The following is a 24285-nucleotide window of genomic DNA, read 5'->3' as shown; positions in this document are numbered from 1 at the left end:
TTGGATGTGAGGAGCAAATACTAGAAGCATTTTGTATGATGTCTACTAAGAGTGACAGGATGTTCCTTCGAGAGGAACACGCTGCACAACCGTCAACTGTTATCTGGAAGACCCTGAAGGCGGGGAATCCCCTGCCTTGGCGGAAACAGATCATCCTAAAGAATGATCAACTTTTGAACTGGGAAAATTTGATGGCATGAAATATAAAAGCGAATTTTTTCATCGAATTTTTTTTTAAGATTCGTAATTAAATTTCGCATAGTAAAATTGATAAATAAGTGATAACGATAGTAATGAATTCTTTCACAAAACACATTAATGGAGAATACCATGCTTATTTTTTTTTAGATTAATGCCCAATTATTCAACGTAATATTTTTAGTCACATAATTTGTGAACTTGATGTTCATTTTACATTTAGAGAAAGTAATTACTTTGTCCATAAGGCACGACTTTACCCAAATTCTTTTTTGTCTGGACTGTGCCTTGGGTAGATTATTAAGAAGCCAGTGACCGAATTTGCATTGGTAATTAGAGGGAAAAGATATAAAAAATTTCTCGCCGGGTCAGGCTAACATATTATGGGTTCTAGAATACACATGATTTCTAGAAAAAATAACTGCATCAGTCCTTAGTAGATCTTTAGGAAAGAACATAAAAGGACCTAAATCAAGATTACTAATACGTCTCGTTGGAACTCAACCCAGGCCTCTTAGGTAAATTATGTTGAAGTAAATGCGGAAAGCACATGCCTCCATATTATCATCTGCGGAATTTTGGTCACCAGATAGGATTGGGAGAGTGAGAGAGAGTTGAAAGAAGATGAACACATGACGAATAGAATATAAGTATTTCAATGCTATTAAATCCATTAAACTCTCATTCATATGTGAATCATGAATAAAAATACTGTATATATATATATATATATATATATATATATATATATATATATATATATATATATATATATATATATATATATATATATAAATATATATATATATATATATATATATATATATATATATATATATATATATATATATATATATATATATATATATATATATATATATATATATATATATAGTGTGTATACAGTATATATACATTTATAGATGTATACACACATACAAATATATATATGTATATATATACATATATATTTATATATGTATATATATGTATATATATATATATATATATATATATATATATATATATATATATATATATATATATATATATATTCTGTATAACACTTTTATCTATTACCAAAGAAAGGAACGCATCAAGTATTTAGTGCAAAATATTATGGGAGGAGCTACTTTGGATTTATTTTTTTTCTATTAAAATTCGAACGTAAAGATAAATGTATAGAAATGCTAGGGAGTGACTATACATATGTGAAAGGAAATTCTAACACAATAAATATATATAATATATAAAAATATTGACGATATCGATGAAAAGAAGATAATCTTTTAAAATGAACATCTGGTGACGGAAGTCTTCGAAGAGATGGGTATATAAATGCCCAGATTATACCTCAATCCTTTCTTCTCTTCCTTTCTACTTCCTTTTATAATAAAAGGCTTAACAGTGAAAGCAAGAGAGGAATGAATGGCTGATTAATAATGACTGATGATGACGATGATGATGACGACGATGATGATGCTGGGCAACTGTCCTTATACTGCGCCACGTATTTCATAAACGAAATTCTCGCAGCTAAGATGATGAGGGCAACTTCTTATCTGTAGCTGTGGGAAGAATTTATAAAAAGTAAATTGAGGAAATCTTAATCTGATAATTTTAATGAGACATGTTTTGCACAGTATATATTTGATGTATAGTAAAACAATTAAAGTTCCTTAGATGAAGCCACAATCTAAACATGATATTAGTATTCTTAAGCAATATATATATGTGTGTATATATATATATATATATATATATATATATATATATATATATATATATATATATATATATATATATATATATATATATATATATATATGTATATGTATATATATTACATATAGTTCGGGAAGAGATTATAAAAAAAAAAATGTAATCTTTCAACATGCGAAAGTCACTCTTAAGCTATCTAGGGAAAAGCCGCTTACACGCAGGTAAAAAAGACAGATAGGGACATTAATGCACACGTATTGGATTTTTAGGGGTGAGGGTATACACTGGTTATCATTATGGGATTATATTTAAAAAAAAAAACAGTGGGAAGAAACCATAAATTTGGCATTGCAGTCTGGCATACAGAAAAACTACCTATGGTTGTGACTTATGCTCTCATCTTTAAAGTCATCTATTCATGTTTTGCTTGATCTCTAAACATTCTCAATAAAAAATGCATGTGAAAATAAAACCGGCTGAAACCGTGAAGCAAAAGGTGATGCAACAAAGAAACGTGAATGTCTGGGCTGTGATGCAAAGAACAACAATGCCACTAACAAAGCTATCAAAGCAAAGAGCTGCTTGCCTTCAATGGGCGCTAAATGCTTTAGTGATCTAAATTAGATAAAAGCAAGTCCAAATGCCCCAACACTTAAAATAGCCTAAAATCACTAGTTAAGGATGGCTTATATATTATTATTACTAATATTATTACTAACTAACCTACAACACTAGTTGGAAAAGCAGGAAGCTATAAGCCCAGGGGCTCCAACAGGGAAAATAGTCCAGTGAGCAAAGGAAAGAAGGAAAAATGAGATTTGTGAGAGTAACAACATAAAAATAAATATCGCCTATATAAACTATAAAAAGTTTAACAAAACAAGAGGAAGAGCAACAAGACAGAAAAGTGTGCCTGGGTGTAACCTCAAGCAAGAGAACTCTAACCCAGGACAGTGTAAGACCATGGTACAGAAGCTATGACACTACCTAAGACTAGAGAACAATGGTTTGATTTCGGAGTGTCCTTCTCCTAGAAGAGCTGCTGACCATAGCAAAAGAGTCTCTTCTACCCTTACCAAGGGGAAAGTAGCCGTTGAACAATTTCAGTGCGGTAACCCCATGGGTGAAGAAGAATTGTTATCTTACACATGCTTATGTGGTACTCGCAAAAATCATAGTAAAAAAAAAGGGTAATACACATCCCACAACATCTATCATTTGAGATACAAAGGATGTATGTCATTTAGAGAAAACAAAGATAAATCAATGTCCAGTCCGATGTTAGAAACCTTATCTGTCAAAGCTTGCGATGGGATGAATAAGATAACAAAACATGAATATACTAACTAACTAACTTTCCGAAATAAGATTGTGGACATGAATCTTCAAGGAAGCAGTCTCATTGCTTAAGAATAGACTAAAATATGTGTAATTTTTTTTTTTTACAAACTGGGTAGGCCAAAACTTAGATACAGCTACTGTATGACAGTAGCATATTTAGGCCAGTAATGTATGTGTGAAAACAATGACAAGCAAATCAAGAATTGTTATGCTATTTTCCTTGTTGTAGCCCTTTGACTGGCAGAATCCTTCTTTTCCAACTAGGGTTGTAGCTTAGCTAATAATAATAATAATAATAATAATAATAATAATAATAATAATAATAATAATAATAATAATAATAATAATAATAATAGCTATTATATGATATATGTTAGGCATTTTAAAACATTACACAGCTTTCAACAGTTATATTAATAGCTATCGTGCAGCACAGGATGAACTGTCATAAAAACACAATCTTGTGTACTAGTATTGGTATATAATAAAGACTTCAAAAGATTGTTTCAAGAAGATTGTTAATAATAGAAAACAAGATTATTTCATCGAACTATCTACATATGACAGAAGGTACTAAAACAATGGAAAATATTTCAAAATTATTCAAAACGACCATTAAAAAGTTGAAAACCTCCACATATAAAAATCACAGTGTATTATTCTACTTATGAAATAGTGATATTGTTTTCGTGGTTGGAAAGGAAAATCAAAATATGAATTTAATGAAAATTAGCAATACCTTGGATTAATTTGTCTCATACTAGCATGTTGCATATGTTAACCAAGTCGAAATCCTTCTTGGAGCATCCCAAGCAAGACGAAAAAGAACCAAAACAAGGGCAGGATGAAAATGGATTAGCTCCCAAACCATTGCTGTGATAAGAAGTTGGTTGTAAACAAAACTCGTACCAGATACATTGTGTTAATAGAAAACTACTTAGCTGGACCCGTTAAGAACTACCAAACTACAATAATGAACGATGGTTACGCATCAAAAGTAGAGCGGTAAAAATTTTAATAATAGCATCAATGGCGTTTACAAAAGTACACAAAGTCTATGAATTATTCAATTTTATAAAAGTTAAAATATTCATTTCAAGTTGGCTTATGAAGATATCCAGATACAAGTATATACCAATATATGGATTTTTTTTAAACACCAATAAGTGTATATTCGTTACTTTATCTAAAATCAGAAATGCGTCTATATGCGTAGATTTGTATTCCATTTTAGTACAAGAACACAAATCTAATTTTTTTTTAATTATTAACAATTAAATACACCATGAAAAAAAATACCTGCACACATTATTTTTAATTGACTGTAGTGCATGGATATTGGCAATACATTTGAAAACACTCTTCAAATAAAAGGAAAAAATCCTGCAAACCAGATGAGTAACCATTTCCATTATAGAGGAAAGTGTTTTTGTTTATCAGGCTGGAATACATGCACCTTTGTTTACTAATTACGTTACGTGGTTTCTTATGGTGTTATTGGATTAAAATGGGTTTTCACAAGAATTACTTACATGCAACAATGAAGATAATATCAAGTTATGACGGCCAAATCACTCTTGTTATAGCAGCAAAAAGGAGGATGTTGTCCATACACCGTGGAACAGTACGGCACAACAGTTGGTGAATAATTCTTTTAAGGTATTATGAGAAAACGAACATAGCTTCTGGAGTGCTTGAATCTCCAAGACGAGGATGGTATTCAGGTTTTTGTTTTTGAAACTTGAGTTAGCTATTATTTCGTTAAAAAAAAGAAATTGTAACAGCAGAGTTCATTTTTTATCAATTCTTTTAATAGAAGAAAGGTTTGGTCTGTGGGAGGGATGAAGCATCCAAGAAGCTCATTTAACGAGTTACATCATTTAAAAGATTGGGTGATTAGTTTTAAACTGGATATTTTTGGGATTTTATATCTTTTAAACTATAGGGATAGGTTAAGGATTGTAATGCAGATTAACCTTTTACTTTAGAAACATAGTGGTTATTGTACAATTTTAATGATGTATTAGTTGAGTTTCGAATATACCACCCGAAGTACACTTATCAATTGACGAAAGTTTTATCAATATGTAAATGTCTTCACATACATTTTTTCATTAATCACTGAAATTTTACCTGGAAAATTCCTAAACCCAAAACTTCGCTGCTACCAAAAGACTATGTACCTTTTCCTCCTTGAATGTCTGAGAGGTTACAGGACATAAACTGCGTTATTTATAAAACGGAAACTTCAAAAGGAGCTAAGGAAATTTAGTTGGAAAGGTTAGCAGAGAAAATATCTGGGATGCTATTTGCTGAAATACCTTAAAGATAATTTAGATAATAATAACGCAAGGAATATTAAAATGAAACAAGCATAGAGGTAGGAAAAATGACACAAAATAAGGAAATTTGACTAAAAAAAAAAGTCTTACAGGGCGCACTCCCCCGTCTGCCATTGTCCTTGGTTGCTTTGGAGCTGCTGAACCAGCCACCGCCAAACACCTTTCCCAGGAGGCTTCCGCCACTGGCAGGAATAATACAAACCAAATATTTGTTTGTGCCTTTGTTTTTCGCTTATTTTTCGAAATTGTGGACAAGCATACAACACCGATGGCTTATGAATACATCAACTTATGTAAGGGTACCAGTAGTCATTAGAAAATCTTGTTGACACAGTACACTGTGATTTACTAAATGTAATTAACGTCTTTAGATTCTCTTTTTTTTTTTTTTTTTCAGCCTTAGTTATTTTATAGGCTAAATGTAAGATAACTATAATCATGCAGTATTTTTTTTCAGCATGAGAAGCTTTCTTCTTTTATTCATTTTGAAAATAATTAAAAGAAGATTATGGTGTTTCAAAGTACCAACAACTTATAGATATTGACGAGGATATCACTTATTTCGTAGAATAGCAGGATGTAACTTTTCTGATAATTGAGATTAAAATATGTCTATCATGAATAGTTAAACTTTGAATTTGAACAATAAGACATATATACTATCATTTACCTTTGGGAAAATTCTCAATACCAAATAAGAAGCAAACTGTTCCTTCACGAGAAAAATAATAGAGCTTTTGAAGAGTTTTCAAAACCAAATATATAACTCGGTATGCCACTGGTATCCACATATAGCTGAGAGTAAACATACACTAAAAACACTTAAAACTTAGGGGAAAATATACATAGTAAAATTGCAAGGAAAAAATATCTTCCTACTAGTCACAAAAAAATCTTTCATAAACATCAAAATGAATGAACAAATACTACCTAAGAAAATTTTCTAAAACCTGTGTAGAACACATCATGAACTCTGCTGTTAAAAATTTCCGTTAAATATAAATGATCCTTATTTTTTTGGTCCCTAAGAAAACTGAATGTATCTTAATGTTTTTTATCTTTGGACATATGGAATGTATGAGTGAAAAGACCAATAGTGGTCAAGGCTAAGGCAAGGTCTGGTGGGAGATATCTGAAGAATAGGAGGAAGAACGCTACGTAGAGGTACGTGATGCTGAGGAGTACCAGAAAAGAAAGAAGTCTTGTCAACACTTGAAGAGAAATTCATGCTTTGGTGGAATGTCCCCTGACTGAATTATCTTGAAAAAAAATTTACTCTATTTTATAATGAGTAAAGGATTTGATGAGGATAGAATTTAAACAATTAAACATTTAAAAGAGATGGTTATACTTTGTGCCAATTATGTAACCCAATTACTTTGCTGAAATTAATTGATAACGTCATAAAAAATGTGATAATAATACAAGTTCACTGCCCATTGGTAAAAACTTATTTCTATCCAAACTTCAAAAACTTTGGCTGAATGTAAGATCTTATATTTTGATATAGGAATAGGTTTCCTTTTTACATCCAGATACTACAAATAGCCTTTAATTATATAAAAAAGAATTGACTATATAACACAGGTAAAATCAAACGTTGGAGACTAATGTAAAAGATTTGTCAATACTTGTACTATTTCAGTCATCGTTTATTGCACCAGGGGACTAATAAATGTAGCTAATTAATCATTGTATATAATCAACCAACAGGTATATTTTTATAAAGTAGTAATTCAAAAGAAGACCTCAGGGACAAGGTTTTCATCGATAAAACATTGTTGCTTGGTGTGGTCGGTTACATCCTAATCTTACATTTCAGAAATGCATCATTCCTAATACCTCCTCGTTTTATTCTCCTAAGAAATAATTGGAAAAAAATCAAAGCAAACTGTGCCGTTAAACTCTATTCTAAATCTTGCAAATATTTCTTCTTGTATAACTATAAATTTAAAGAATCTACATTCTCCTCTACCTACTCCATTGTGCTTATTTGCCTGTTAACTATTTGGTATAAAGTAATCGATAGAATCCGGTCAAGTAATTTCCAAAATCAACCTTGTAAAACAGATTCAATAAGAGCTTCTCAAATATAGTTTAAATTTCATTATTTCCTCTAAACTGTGTTCATGCCAATAGTCTTTATTTTTAAAGTACGCGCAATGTCTAGGCAAATGTGATTTATTAATTCCGACAAATTTTCTTTCAACAACTTTCCTTTACTTTGTATCAGTGACCTTAGTCTCAATAATTAGTACATTTTTGGCAATAGTATTTTATTCAGCTTTCAAGTTTATTATTAGATATAAGCATATCTAAGTCCGGATGTTTACTGCCAAATAATGCACAGAAGTATGAACACCTAAAATACACCGAAATACTATATCCATGAACTTGACAGTTCTAAACAAGTAATACATTTATATACTAGCCGGTGCACACAACCCGATAATGACTTATTCATTGGCCCTTGCGAGTCCAAATCTGATAATGATACTGGAATTGGAAAAAATTTCTAAGCAGTGGAAAGCAGTGAACCATAGCGAATTGAAGCCACACTAAGAGTATGAAGAAATATATCCTTTTCATTCTACTATAGAAATTTTATTTTCGTTTGAGATGAAAATGTCAAGAAGTTTTTTGTTGTTGAATGTCTTTATATATAAGCGAGTCTTGGATTGAAAATATTAATGAATTGGCTTAATTAAATGCATCATCCTAAATTGTATTCCTGTAAAGACTACTTGTCATAGCGATGAAAACTAAGCAGATTTGGCAGCCATGTTCATGATTACATCCATAAAAATCCTGGGTATTAACACAGCAGATACCTCAATATGCACAATATGGGATTTACTGGTTAAATGTTACACTCTCGGAGGCCTGAGACTACGCTGTAAGCCTGAATTTCTGGACGATATGAGTAATTACTGGGTATCTTAGATTAGCTAATGATAACTTTTTAAGTTAATTAGGATATTGGTCTTCCTAAAATAAATAGATATTCAATTTTTAGTTTTGATGCCTTTTATGCAAATATTCTAAGGATGTAAAGCATGATTTTTTATGAGCGTTGAAAAGCGAACTTTGTGAAAATATTTTGTTGAGAAATGATACTGAATTTCTGGCGCTGACCACCATTGGAGTTATCATTTCCCATTGGGTTAAATCAAGCAACTAACCATTTCGAAAATCTTACTGGTGATTACTGGGGGTCATGATTACTGGTAATATTGAAGGCCATAGATACATTTAAATATACATTGATAAGTACTGATACTTCTTTAGCAAACTGGCTTCAAACTATCAGGTTAGGTCATAGCAATTTTAAATGAATGATTTGCATATATATATATATATATATATATATATATATATATATATATATATATATATATATATATATATATATATATATATATATATATAAATGTTACTACGTAGTGGCTACAGAGAACAGGGTAACTACCTAACGAATTGGAAATTGAAATCAACAACCATGTTAAGGACATGGCAGAAAAAAAAACTCATAAAGAAGCATCCAACGCTAGAGTTATATGGAAAAATGTGAGCAACCTAAATCACTCCTGAGGGGATCATTACCAGTAAACTACCCAGTGACACACACAAGTGCGCCAGGGAATATTCTACAAAGCTTCATATCTTTATTCAAAACCAACGGTGAAATGAATCGGAAACATGACCCATTCAGAAGCACATATAAAGTGAACTCAAGAGCAAATGATATAAACCAAGCACCAGAAATTTTAGCTGTGATGCTGCATTTCTCTACAAAATATTTATCATCTGACGCTTATCTAATTTTAAATTCTTTTTCCGCTTGAAGTCGACTCATTGAGAGGGAAGGTGCCAATATTATTGTTTTTCATTCATAAGATGACATAGCAAAAGTGAAAGGATTATTTTTTATTCTCAGCAACCACATCAATTTTATACACGTAATCAGAGATATTGCGTTAAATGTCAAAATAGTCATCAAAATTACTTGTATTTTTTTTTTAATGGCATCATCTACGGTGTGTACAAATATTAAAGCTAGCTCTTCTACCTACATCTCTAAAATCTCATATTCATGACAATTCTGATTCAAAATTATGTAGATTACATTGTCCCACACAATTGGTGCCAGTGATCAAAGGAGAAAGTCAGATAGCTTACAATCAATCAATGCTTACTGATACACCATACTACCAAGCATCTTTATTCAATAAATCAGAAGTGATATATATTACTTTCGTTTGGTAATGAATTGTCAATAAGCGAGGTAACTCCTTCTTCTCTAGGCCTTAAGCACGATTTTGTCATCATTTCTTTCTTAACAATGACTGGATTTAGTGGGAAAACTGGGTTACTTGTCTCACTGGCCTTTGGATTCGTAAAATTTTTCATTCTTAACAAGAACATCATTTAATATGAAAAGTAGAGTAATGAAAATTCATGAGGGACTATCATAATAGCAAACCTAATATTTAATGCACACTATAATTACCTGGTTATTGATCAAAATAACATCAAAGGACCCTATACAGATCAATTATTTTATTCCAGATGCCAATATCGGTCATAGATATTATTCTACACAGTATCTGACAGTGTCACGATTTATTACTTTTATTATTTTTTTTTTCTTGCTAATTACGGTTCTCCGTTAAGGCGCTAAAATATTTGAATGAAGAAATTTATCAAATGTTCGGTATGAACATTTACTGGTTATTTCTACAATTTTTGTGAAGTACCAAATAAAAGAATTATCCAAGAACCTATCAACAATCTTATATCTCACCGATATCTTCCAAGAAAATTTATTTATTACTCGCATGATTTCTTCATTTTTCCTAATATCTAAATTTTGTTTAATAGTTCTGTTACAATAATTTTAAGATCTTTACTACGCTGTTGTTCTTTTTGGCTACACCGTTCTAATGCTCTTCTAAATTACTCGGCCACTAGTCCAATTTAGCTCTTAATCCTTAAAGTTAACCAAATTACCGACTTAAAATCATTCCACTTGATTGCCTTTATTTTACAATTACTGTTTCACGGAGACTGTAATTACGTTATAAGAATCCCTTCCATAAAGATTATCAAATATAAAAATCTTTAAAAGAATTTTTTTCTTCCAGAAGAAGCTAGCCAGTCATTCACTGTAGTATATGCCTTCAGCAGTCTACCTTATCACTATTTTATCTTCCTAAATATCTAGAATAAACCCTAACAAATCTCTCAATCCTATTCATTGCTTTTAAGCAGATATCCTATTAATAATTCCTCGAATAGGAATAGAATGTGGAGTAGGTATCATTGTCCGAAAGACTAGTATACAGGAAATTAAACCCATTGAATCGTACTGTAAAATTATCTTCAAACATAATTTTCAGAAAACTGAACCGTCCCTAATTGAAAAAAAAGGATAATATAATAGTTGTAACGTACATAAACAATTACTTTTGTATTTATATATATTTATATGTATTCATACACATTTTATTTATTTATGCCTGCAATTATTCAGTTAAAGAGGAAAGTTTTTAAAAGTAGGAAATTTTAGAAAAAGTGAATGGAAAGATTGAGAAATGATAGGAATTTAATTATTTAGTTTTCATTAGAATAATCCATCTTAAAGAAAACCATTAATCAGGTATTATAATTTAAGAGGTAAAAATTATAACAGGAAAAATATTATAACGAGTATTATTGCAAGCATGATTAGTGTTTAGTAGGAACTGAGGGTAACTTAGAAAAATCAATCTCTTTCAAAATGGAAATAAACTCACATACGAAGAGTTTGAAGGTAAAAAGAAAAAAAAAACTTTAAAAACCAAAAGTACTGAGAATGATTTCAATATATTGCAAAAAGTAGGTTACTAATAAAATTTTATTAAGGATCACATTAATGAGTTACATGAAAATATTTGAGCCAGAATGCAGAAATAAAGTTGAATAGAAATTAAAAGAGAAAAGCAAGTGTGTGTGTAATATCTAAGAACAGCATAGAAAAGAACAGATGAAGAAACCAGGAGAAAACGTTGAAGTGAGTGATAACTACTGAACCAGGAATATCAATGAAATCAACTTCCTGCATTTTTTTCCTCTTATCATCTTTAAATAGTAAAATAACCAGGCACAAATAAAAAGAATTGTAACAACAAATAATAACCGAACAAAAGTTGAGAATCATAATGAATAATGTTTAGTACAAATAATGCGTATGATAATATGATCGACCAGTTTCAGCGGAAATTTTGTCTTGGCATCAATAATCTGTGAAGTAAGAAGAGTATAAGTGCTTTCCCACACTCCGGCCTTTAAACTTACCCAGACTTCTGAGCGTCGTCTTGGTTATCAAGGGAATCAGACATACTGAGTCTATCCTGCGATCCGTTAGACTCGTCTGAACCTGCAAATGAGTACTGAGAGGCTTTGTAGTAGGCAGCTGCAGTTTCGCTGCCCCCCTTAACCTTCATCAACTCCTCCTCCAGGGAACTTATCACTTCCTCGCGGAGTTTCAGGGCTGACCTGATTGCTTCCAGTTCCTCTCGATACTGAAATGATAATATGGATTTAGAATTGTTCTCCAAAGACATTGGTTTTCGTTTCTTATGAAGAAACAATAAAATTTCAGTTGATACTGGAAATTATATAATATATCAATTGGACAAGACATTCGTATGGAAAATAAGAGATTTTATAAAAGATATACAATTTAACAGGTTTTAAATTGCATTTAATATTTCGTTACTGCAATCCAAAGACATACGGAGAAATAAATAAACTTTATGTTCTTTTATTTGTAAGAAAAATATTGAAAATATACCGGACTAGAAGCCAGAAAACAATAAACAAGGTTAACATTAGATTAAGTAGTAACTATCCTTTTACACACACACACACACACACACACACACACACACATATATATATATATATATATATATATATATATATATATATATATATATATATATATATATATATATATATATATATATATATATATATATATATATATATATATATATATATATATATATCACCACGGAATGCTGATAGCATCTATTCTCAAACTAAATTATTAGTCATAGGCTTAACTGTCTAAGTTGATATGTCATGGTCTTCAATGTGTCACTATGTGACTTTACATGCTATATATATATATATATATATATATATATATATATATATATATATATATATATATATATATATATATATATATATATTGGTAGCATTCACTAAAATAACAAGGTTTCATACAGAAATATTGGGTCTCAAATATGAAATGATAAAAAAAAGATATGCTATTCAATACACTTGTTAATCCTCCAAATAACATATGTCCAATATATTCTTACCTGGGTATTTGCACAGGTAGCCTCCAGAAGCTGTTCCCTCAGGGAAGCATTAACGTGTTCCAGGTGCTGTGACACAATAACTCGAGCCTCTTCGACTGCCTGGAATTTCTCGGCTTCAAGCTCCTCCCGAAGACGTTCTGAAACGTTAGAATGACACAGTCTTCATTATTCACTGGCTAGTAGTTTACTAAACTTATTAAACAAGGTTTAATGAAATAAAATAGTTGTTATATAAATCTATCTATACATACGTGTGTGCGTGTATGTGTATATACACATATATAAACACAATATACAGTGCACACACACACACACACACACACACACATATATATATATATATATATATATATATATATATATATATATATATATATATATATATATATATATATATATATATATATATATATATATATATCAAACACAATGGCATTTAATACCAAATCATATCTTGGGAATTCATTTGTGATAGCAGGTTCTGGATTGGCAGAGATTCGAACCTATGTCTCTTATCCAAAACCATGTCTACAAGGACTCTTCTAACGAGGACTCTACCAATCGAGCTCGATTGGCACAGTCCTCGTAGACATGGTTTCGGCTTAGAGGCATAGGTTCGAATCTCTGCCCAGCAGAAGCGGTATCATAAAAGAATTTCCAGTAGATATACATTCCCAAGGTATAATTCGGTACGATATATTATTGTGGTTGATATTTACATTGATTAAAATCACGAGTGTTAGTGATATATATATATATATATATATATATATATATATATATATATATATATATATATATATATATATATATATATATATATATATATGACCAAATATATATATATATATATATATATATATATATATATATATATATATATATATATATATATATATATATGACCAAATATATATATATATATATATATATATATATATATATATATATATATATATATATATATATATATATATATATATATATATGACCAAATACATTATTTACAACCAGTTGTAAATATAATAATAACACCTTTATTTCAATATTATAATTGTACCTGGCCTAACGCCTCTAGCCAAAGACATCTTTTCTATTTTCAAATCTGTATGGACGTCAATATTAGTAAGAGAGAATGAACTGGCCTAAGAGATGCTGATTAACAATTAAGTCTGCTCAAGAATGTTATCTATCAAATGTGCACTGCCCATCTAATGCAGGACCTTGCTCATGCTTTAAGAGATGTACTGACTCTAGGTGTAACACGAGTTTCTGACATATCTGTAAACAACATTTTGAATTTAGTGTTCCCAATGGCCTATTTGCCATAATGAGGGACATCTCATTGAATCAACATCTTCAATGGTACACCTTAAAGGTATAGTTTCGTACTGAATGTTCATTTTGAAATTGAAAAGAATCCTTAAATTAATGACAATCCCTACCCCAAATGAGAATTTTTATTTACTCCGATCATAGATATATACTAAATCCACCACTTGGAAAGAAAATTAGCAAAAAGACGATTTGATGACTTCTGACTCCTATAGACAGACCTTCCATAATAAACCAAAGAAGTTCAATATATGAAGGAAGATCTGATTGCTCCCAAATGAATGTACTTAAGGTTTCCCGAATGTTATCAGGAAACAAGCAAGTTTGAAGATTTGCCAAAAGTGAAATTGTAACAGCCTATACGGATTAACTCATAATCATCTTTATTGTACATAAATGTAATCCTTTACCCTAAAGTCTTTTTAAGACATGTTCAGGTATGCTAGAGATGAGGAAGTGTCAGCCAACAATTTTGGAAAAACCCATATCAAATAGTGTCTATGATACAAAACAGGTTTGGTTTATATTCCTCTTCGTAAAATTTGTTATTTATGGACACTTTTCATACGACTGCTGTAATTACCTTTATGAGTAGATGATCTGAATGGGCTTTTGAAATAGTTTTATTCTTAACAAACTAATATATTTTCGGGGGATTTCCGTCAGACTCATTATAATGCATACTATAATTTTCGGTTTCCGCTTAATGCACATTTAAAAGCAAAACATTGAGCAATACGTTGTGTATTCTGTCGTAGGTTGCTGATATTAACTTGAACAGATATCTTTATTCTAGACACTTGCTTCCTTACTTCAATTTTCATATATAGTTAATAACATCCAAGAGACCTATGTAATGGCTATGAAGTCTGAGTTGTTCTCCCTTTGAACCGTAAGTAGTAAAATGATTAGAATTGAACGTCAGCATTAAGGTGGCCGCATTCTTAGTTGTCGGTATGTTTTAAATCTGGTCTACCTCTGTTTTGTTTCAGACCCCCATGGGATAGTGCTGAGGGGGGGGGGGGCCCGCACTTAGCTGCTTTGAGATAAGATGGCAAAGGAGGAAGACGGTGCAACTTTTGCAATAGTTCCTCACAAATATATGAGAAATGCAATTTCCGAACAAACATATGGTGATAATCAATAATTGGCAAATTTAGCTGATTATTTTGTTCAACTACAAATAAAGTTACCTTAGCCCCATGGCATGATTTTAGGAAACTTTAAACGGAGTTTAATAATTCTTAATAATTTATAATACTGGCTATAACCTCCGGTTCCAAGCTTTTCCTTTTCCCTTTATTTACTTATTCAGGGATTAATAAATTTGTTTATTTGCTTTACTTATACAATAACTTTTTATATAGAGAAACTTCCTTTATAGTTTTGTAGATATAACAATTTTGATCAAATATTCTTCAGTTCTTTTCCTCTGCCACTGTTGGAATATTATTCACCTTTGTTCACGCGTTGTATATTGCCTGGTTCTTTCAGGCCAGGCGGAAACGGTTCTTTTTGTCTTTTTATTCACCTGTCTAGACACCAATAGCCAACTGAGATATTTGTCAAATACACAAAATTGTCAGAAACAGTGTTTTTCTTTTTATTTAACTATAATAGCTATGCTCAAGAATATCTGTAAGGTGAAGAATGGCGGCATTCCTATAGCAAAGGTTCAGGCACCATAGAAGACTTTTCTGACTGACTTGCCTCGTTGTTTATTTATTTATACATAATTTATGCTTATCTATCTGTTAATTATGAAAAAAAAGAATTGTTTCTAACTTTTCACATACATGGAATTTATTCTACTGAGGCTCACTTTAGAATGCAACAGATGTTTTAATTCGTTTCATTTGAATGTGTGCAGATTTTAACAAAATGATGAAGTGATATCAAATATATATAATTAGTTAATTTAAAAATATTTCAAATGAAAATTATCTAGTGACTATATGATTGAAAAATTACCTAAGAAATTTATCAATTCAATGGGTGACTGGATTGAGACTGATGTGGATCTAAATTATTTAGCAGCTTTCTCTCGTGGGTTCAGAAACTTCTCAAAATGGTACAATATTTGTTTCTTAAAAGTTTACTACTGACTAACCTAAATGTCAAAGGCTAGTATTCATAATCGTTACTGTGATGGGTAATATTATATGATGAACAAAGTCATTTTAATCAAGACTGTAATTGCTTATTATAATTACAATCAACTTGAATTTTGTTAATTCATTGAAATAAAATAGATATCATACGATCTCCACTTTGTTTCCTCTAATACTTTATATAATACGAAACTGAACATGCTTAAATGTTAAGCCATAATTTTATTCGAGTTTGGTAATGCCCTAATTAAGTGTAATCTCATATTTCATTCTAATGAGTTACTAAATTATCAAATTAATAGTGATAAAATCCAAGGAAAATAGTAGTAATAAGAGTATTGGGAGTCAAATTCCATTTTGCTTTCTCTGGTTATTCGATCTAGTTTGATTCTCTGTTCTTTTTTGTTCGCCTCCATACATTTTATTTTGTTTTCTAGCTTCGATAACTATCTTAGTTACTGGCTTAGTATTTATACAAAGATTTTAACATTATTTTCATCAATATTCTGAAAATCTATTTCTCCATAATTAAGAGATAAATTCGGATAATAATGATTTTTGTGCAGACAATCCATTATCTCATACATAAAATCTACATCATAACTCCCAAGCTGCCATGTACCGATGCATACCCAATTATAATTTCATTTCTTAAAGCTTGGTGGAGATGAATTTAATTTCTAAAAGTTCATTGGAAGTGAAAAGAGCAAATACTCTTTCATCTTATAATACCTTCCAATGTTAGTTACTTTAGCGTGACTGATTGATCGGCCACCTTATCTTTAATTCGCTTACCCATACTACTTCTGTGTTGATCACAAAGACGCTCCATCTCGTCATTGTGTGATTTTTCCAACTGCCTTCTGTCATCTTCACCAGGAACCTTAGAGGTGACGGCTAGCCTAGCTTCCAGATCGCCTACTTGCTCCTTGAAGTCCTGTTTTAGACGTTCTGCAAAGAATCAGTAATCAGAAAAAAATTAGTGCTCATATTGGAACAAAAGCAGAGAGATGTAAGTTTTAGTTTGATGTATATATATATATATATATATATATATATATATATATATATATATATATATATATATATATATATATATATATATATATATACATATATATATATATATATATATATATATATATATATATATATATATATATATATATATACATATATATATATATATATATACATATATATATATATATGTATATATATATATATATATATATATATATATATATATATATATATATATATATATATATATATATATATATATATAAAGTTTTGTATTCGTAGAAGTTCATGGGAAATTTCTTACTTAAATCACAAACTAATGGCTATAATTATACAAAAAAGCAAAATTGTATCATTTGACTATAAACTTTTTACAATTCATCAATGTTAATAAAATTATATTCTTTGTGTCTAACCCATTTCTTCGGTGTGTTTTTCTTGAAGGCGTTCTTGTTGTGTCCAGTTCTTTTCGTCTAGTTTCTGCAGTTTCCTTCTGAGTTCCCACACGTCCCTGTCGGCGTTGGTTCTGAGGTTTTCCATCTCTTTGTGGTAATAAGCATCCTTGTCTGTCAGGCTGTCTTTCAGCGTTGAGATCTGGTGGGTTTTGAGAAGGAAGGAATTATGCATATTTCTATAGAATTTACAGCCAAGAACATACAAAATCCGTTAAGATTTAAAAATTCTAAAACATATTTTTTGGCAAGTTATGTTTTTTTATAAGCTTTCCGATATACGACGAAAGAAATCTATATAAGAAATATTTTTATGGATTACACTGAATTTGAATTTCTGACTCTTAAAGTATGAAGTGAAAGTGGCAAATAACGAAATAAAAAAAGAATGATTTTAGACATACTTCCATTTCACAATTTTTCGATCCTACAAGTTGAAGCTAGTCTTTTTAGAAAATCACGAATCTCCTACTTAATATGCATTATGCAGCACACGTGTTCATTTTATGAGCAGCCGAATACATCAGAATTCTAGACAAAAATACTTTTATAGCTTTCAAAGGGCGGCAGTGTAGATTTGGACATCTGAATTGAAATATTTCAAAAGAAAAAACAAATAAGGGTAATGCACCTTCACAGACATTTTCGTGGCTTGCATTTCATGATGTAGTTATTTACATTTGTTTTTCTTTTTTTTGTATTTTACCTATAAAAGATTAAGACCCATCACTACAATGAAAACCTAATAATTCTATTTTTTGTTTATTTATAACTACATATTTACGTGTAACATGAAGGCATTGGGAAATGCATTTCTCTCTCGACTGCATTTTCCTTACCCATATGCAGAAAAATAAATCTAAAGCACTTGTTCCATAAAAAAAAAGAAGCTGTGTTTCTCCATCTCCGATTCAACAAGATTTAATTCATTACATTTTTCATAGAAAATAGACTCTTATTGAGGCAGGTATGCGAGTAAACTGTGAGGCATTTAGGTAAAATTTGTCTTTGAAACAAGATTAAGTTTTTATTACTCCTTTATTTTATAATTAGGTTTTGTGATTACACTGGGTGAATTGTTTATGCTGCAATGCTTCAAAGAATTGATATGTTATTATACTGAAGGGAAATTTACATGTAAAGGTTATATACATGTGACAATGTTTTCTGGTCAACTTTTTGTCACTTTGATCAGCATTTCTTAGGAGGTATCTACTGAATCTAAATCCTAATGTTAAGAAAGGCAAATCATAGTTAATTACCATAGGCAAAAATAATTGAAGCATAAAGGCAAGGTAATAAAAAAAATTAGAATCTTCATGAAAATAGAAAGCTATTGTCCAGCCTTAGAAAGAATATAAAAACATTTATGATGCTTCGTGTGTCTTAAAAAAAAAAAAAAAAAAAAAAAAAAAAAAAAAAAAAAATGCAGTACTTAGCCCTTTCCATAAAGTTCAGCATTTATTACATTATTGTACTGGTATTGTCAGATACTTTTAAATAATTCCTTTCTAATTAAGTTAGGTTAAGTAAACATTACGCAATGTACGTCAAATATTTAGTAGAATAAAAGATGTGTTGGAGAATACTCATAACCAAATGTAAGACATCCACGATTAAAACTTCGGAATTTCATAGACAGCTGAGCAGATTACTCCCTTACTAAAAAGTCTATGTCATTTAAAATACAAATTTCAAAATATGTAATGAATTGTTATCTATTAGTTAAATACAGTGTATTTATCTTCATCTTATTCTAGGCGAATGTAACATCGTTGACACTGTTCTAGATGTAAAAACAATGGAACATCTATATAGCAATGCTACAAATATAGCACTAGACCAAATTCTCAACCATTCCTTTAGGATTAAATGTCAGTTAAACTATGAACACATCCCAAAAATTATAACGTTTCAAAATCAAAACCATTAAAGTGAAAAGTTTTTGAATATCACCTTCTGCCATTCAATCTTTTCTTGTCTTTCTAAACTGACATCACGTGTGATTAGAGGTATTTACTTTTATCATCGTTAACTCTTGGAGCTTTTACACCGATTAAAAATATCAATCATGATAAAAAAAAAAAAATTATTCCCTAAAAGCTTTTCAACCTTCATCTTATATCCCTTACCTCTTTTGACATCTCTTCTTGGCGGAGTTCCCAAGACTGCTTCAGCGCCCGGATTTCTTGTTCCTTCTGCACTTTCATTGATTCTACGGCAAGATGCTTTTCTTCGGCGTGAAGGTCATCTAGCTCGGCTTTTAAGCGGGAACACTCTGTCCTCAGTTTGTCCTCCCACTGAGGGAAAAATGCATTGCACATGAAATTCTAGTTTGTAAAGGGTATGTAGCTCTAACCTTTGAAGTTATAAGTGAAATTTAGCCTTCGTAGTCAATACCTTCTTGTGAAGGCTAAGGCAATTTCGTTTGAGTATCAAGACTCATGCTGCATTTGTTTCTAATTTCTATAAATAATTAAAAGTAAGCATTTCCTTAAGAATTACAGATATTCGCCAACAGGAGACCGATACTTGATGCATTTATTTTAATCGAATTTTTTCAGTGGTTTGTCAGTAACATTTCTAAGGCTATGGAATGCAATATTTTCCATGGAGTGTCAGCAACTTCATTAATTAGATATCAATTGAACGTACATAGAATATATTTTTTTATGAAATAAATAAAAATAAATAATAGATAACAATCTGCATACGCAAAATATAGAGGGCAAAGCTTAAAGAAATAATGAATTACATTCTATGTAATAGAATTAGAATTTCCTTCCCAATAATACGTTTGTCCCTTAGCAAATGATTACATTTTTTTTTTAATTGTTAAAAGAAATCTTGCTTGCTATATATGGTTTATCTCCTACCCCTCTCAGTGAACAGGAAGCTGGGGAAAAAAATTTGTAGAAAAGTCAAATGGAAGGAAAAAAGTTCTTTTCAGAGACTTTCAACAATTTGCACTTATTTTGTTGACCAAAGATATCGACCAGCTTCTAGTTTTTTATGTTAACATTTATCTTTCGAACACTGTAGTTGTTCTTCGTTGAACTTAATTTTTATGCAAACATGGTTTGAAATAAAATTATGAAATTCATCACATTGAAATCACTTCAACTAAACAATTTGTTGAGATGAATAACAATAATTCTCAAACAGATAAGATTGAAAAAAGAAGTAGTAAATGTAACTAAAGAGGTTGTATAGATTTGCAGATATAAATAGGTTTTTTCCTTTAATTTTCATCATCAGCACCTTAAATACTCAAGATATGATACAGTTTTTTGACTGACATCTAAAATCTACCAAGTGCTACACAATTTGCCGGGACACAGTTTCCATCAAATTCTAAAAGTTAACCGACCTAGGTTTATTTCTTTGTGTATTTGGCCAATTAATTTGGAAAAAATAATAAAAACAAACACCTTTGGAATGGAAAATATTTTTTTCCAAGGGACTCTCACAGTTTCCTGAGTAAAATAGACAGATTTCTCTAGAGGGAATTCAGTTATGAATAAAATTCTTTGTAAAATATAATCAAAACTCCATGTACTCAGGACATTAAATGTGCGTTTAATCGTTTCGAAAAAAAGATACCGAAATGTGAACTGCAATAAGATCTAAATGAATGACATTAGCATCCAAAAGCGCCACCCATTTCATCGCACTTCCCCATGAAGAGAAAAAATGAAATGCACCAATATCCAGGAAAACCGCTCCCAAATATTTTTCATATGCATTTATAAAATGTTCAGATCAGGATTTTTTCTTAAGACAATACTTTTATGATTATTATTATCGAAATGAATAATTTTGACAGAACATAGATGAAAAATAGATAAAATCGAATATGCGAGGAGTAGTTGTTCCGTAAGTGAAGTGTATGAATATCAGAAACGATAAAGCTATTGGAAATTTTTGGTAAAATTGTGATAGAAACAGAAAATTAACATGAATAACCAAGCTTAATTTAAATCCATAAACTTACATATATTAAACAAAAACGAAAACAAAGCTTCTTCATCCATATTAACCAGTATCGCATTAATTTGAAAATGTTTAAACAAGAGAACCCAAATTGTATTATATGCAGATGCTCTCCATAGTATTAAAGGAAACGTTTTCTCATCAAGCACAGTAAAATGGCATAACACAAATTTCAAATGTTTAGGAATGCCGAATTGGGTCTTTGAGTAGTTAGTCTTTGAAGGTAATCAAATTATATTGAGTTTATACGATTAATACCTTACTTTATTAACATAAACTGTTAATCTTTATATGCAGCTGCACCATCCATTTCATACCAGCCTTTTTAATCTAACGTCATATATTGTAGTATAAAACAGTAAGTTGAGTCATCAACAAAACTTCCCAGGCCCACTGTATCTCATTGCTTAACAGCAATGTTAACTTAAAATTCAGTTCAACCCCTTGCGTCAATAAGGAATTCATTAAGTCCCAATTTTGTAACATCAGCAGAAAACTCGCGCGAGTAAAAAAAAATTCTGTTCTGACAAAGGAAATTCTCTCTCTCTCTCTCTCTCTCTCTCTCTCTCTCTCTCTCTCTCTCTCTCTCTCTCTCTCTCTCTCTCTCTGGTTCTCAAAAATAAGACTTTGACCAACTCGTGAATTTCAAAATCCTTTTCATACTTACCTCAGCGTTAAGTTCATTTTTCATCTTTTCTTGTTTCTGATGGAACTCCGCCTCAGTATCGTCGGCATGTCTCTTGTGACGATGGAGTGTGTTCTGTAAAATAAAAAGAAAACTCTTACAATCCAAACCTATATTACTGTGGGAAAAAAGCTAAAAAAATATATTGAACGTTCATATACAGTAGAAACTAGAAGAATTAAAAAAAAAGGCAACACGAACCGAAACAATAGAGTTGTCTGTTTTTTCTTTTCCAACTAAAAACAGGCAAACGATAAAAAAAAGCAGCGCGACTGGACTCATAACAAAAGAGAACATATTCAGGGGAATCCGAGCTATATCTTTTTTTCAGACTTAAAGACATTTTAGATGTATTGAAAAGAAACTGCTTAATTGTGGAGTTTGGATCCCACTAAAGAAAAGCTATAAATCTCGATGTCAAAAATATTTTCCTGATAATGACTCAACAATTATCACGACACAAACGCATATCTATCGTTGATTCTTGTTTTATCAATTTAATCAGAGGTATTAAGGTAAAAATAAACCAAAAACTTTTTAAACTAGAATATTTTTTAAATAAGGAAAAATAATTGCTAAATATAAGCTAAGAAATCAACATCAAGTTCTGCATGCTTTTACGAATACCTTTACTTTAGTTCTTAGCGTTAGATTTATGATCGGATTATTCTGGATTCCTTCTCCCTCTATCACCATAAAACATTTTGCCATTTGGTGGCCCTTTTTCCCTAGTTTACCTTTGACTAGATTTTCATGCCGAGTCGCATTTGTACCCAGAAGATACACGAATCACCTGAATCTTTTATCATTAAGCAATACATACATATATATCATTATCATCATCACCAACAGCCATTACTACTCCACTACAGAACAAAGGCCTCGGATATATATTTCCACTAGCATGTGTTTATGATCTTCCTATGCCAGTCCACACCTGAAAACTTTGTTAGTTCGTCAATCCATCATCTTCTCTTCTTTCCCTTTTCTTTTGGAATCTCTAGGGACCCATTCTGTTAATCTTAAATTTCATCTATTATGTGTTATACATGCACACACACACACACACACACACACACACACACATATATATATATATATATATATATATATATATATATATATATATATATATATATGTGTGTGTGTGTGTATGTATGTATGTATGTATGTATGTATGTATGTATGTATGCATATGGCGCTTGCTTGATAGAAAGTGGATTCAGATTAAAACAACTAATATTTATTTGTTGAATTAAGAATCACATTACTGTCAATGAGAATTCATGCCATAATACACTTTATGAGCATTCTGTCTACACCATATACAGAGTCCTTCCGTACACTCTTTTGTACACTCGCAATTCCTGTAAATTACGTCTCTTTTCTTTGGACACCTCTTCCACTTTATGTTGCCAGTACTTTTGCTGTCTCCTTTCCCCAGTCCTCATCTTTTTCCATCTCTCATCCTTAATATTTTTCGTACGATCAACGTTCCATCGAATGCACCATAATTCAATTTATTACCATTTTAACTCTTGTTATTTCATAAAACTATAAATCCAATTCCTCTAAAGATATTTTATCTTTAAATCATGACTCTGTTGTACCATTTGAAGAAAACTTGCTGTCTTTCTCAATTGTATTTACTGTATATGTTAAATTCACTTCTTACCATTTTATGCTAAGCTTATTCCTCCCTGACCACCA

At 30.6% G+C, this 24285-nt stretch overlaps 1 protein-coding gene across 11 annotated transcripts in view; it reads right to left on the bottom strand.

The window, feature by feature from the left end:
- Positions 1-1259: 1259 nt before the first annotated feature.
- Positions 1260-24285, bottom strand: part of LOC137645794 (trichohyalin-like) — a 996644-nt gene continuing 973618 nt past the window's right edge. For 7 of the 11 annotated variants that reach the window (XM_068378737.1, XM_068378740.1, XM_068378739.1 and 4 more), the window contains exons 19-25: positions 22558-22650; positions 20030-20197; positions 17862-18039; positions 17218-17373; positions 12977-13113; positions 11940-12166; positions 5823-6777 (exon numbers count right to left, since the gene is read on the bottom strand). In XM_068378737.1, coding sequence (XP_068234838.1) covers positions 6648-6777; positions 11940-12166; positions 12977-13113; positions 17218-17373; positions 17862-18039; positions 20030-20197; positions 22558-22650 — 1089 coding nt within the window. In that variant the 3' untranslated portion in view covers positions 5823-6647. Of the gene's footprint in view, positions 1767-5693; positions 5786-5805; positions 6778-11939; positions 12167-12976; positions 13114-17217; positions 17374-17861; positions 18040-20029; positions 20198-22557; positions 22651-24285 lie in introns of those variants that run through there. The other 4 variants (XM_068378734.1, XM_068378735.1, XM_068378733.1 and 1 more) reach the window with 4 other exon arrangements.

Source organism: Palaemon carinicauda, chromosome 8 (genome assembly GCF_036898095.1).
Source record: "Palaemon carinicauda isolate YSFRI2023 chromosome 8, ASM3689809v2, whole genome shotgun sequence".
In the NCBI taxonomy this organism is placed as follows: Eukaryota; Metazoa; Arthropoda; class Malacostraca; order Decapoda; family Palaemonidae; genus Palaemon; species Palaemon carinicauda.
The sequence above is the reverse complement of the archived record's forward strand: the minus strand, read 5'-3'. Positions and strand labels throughout refer to the sequence as shown.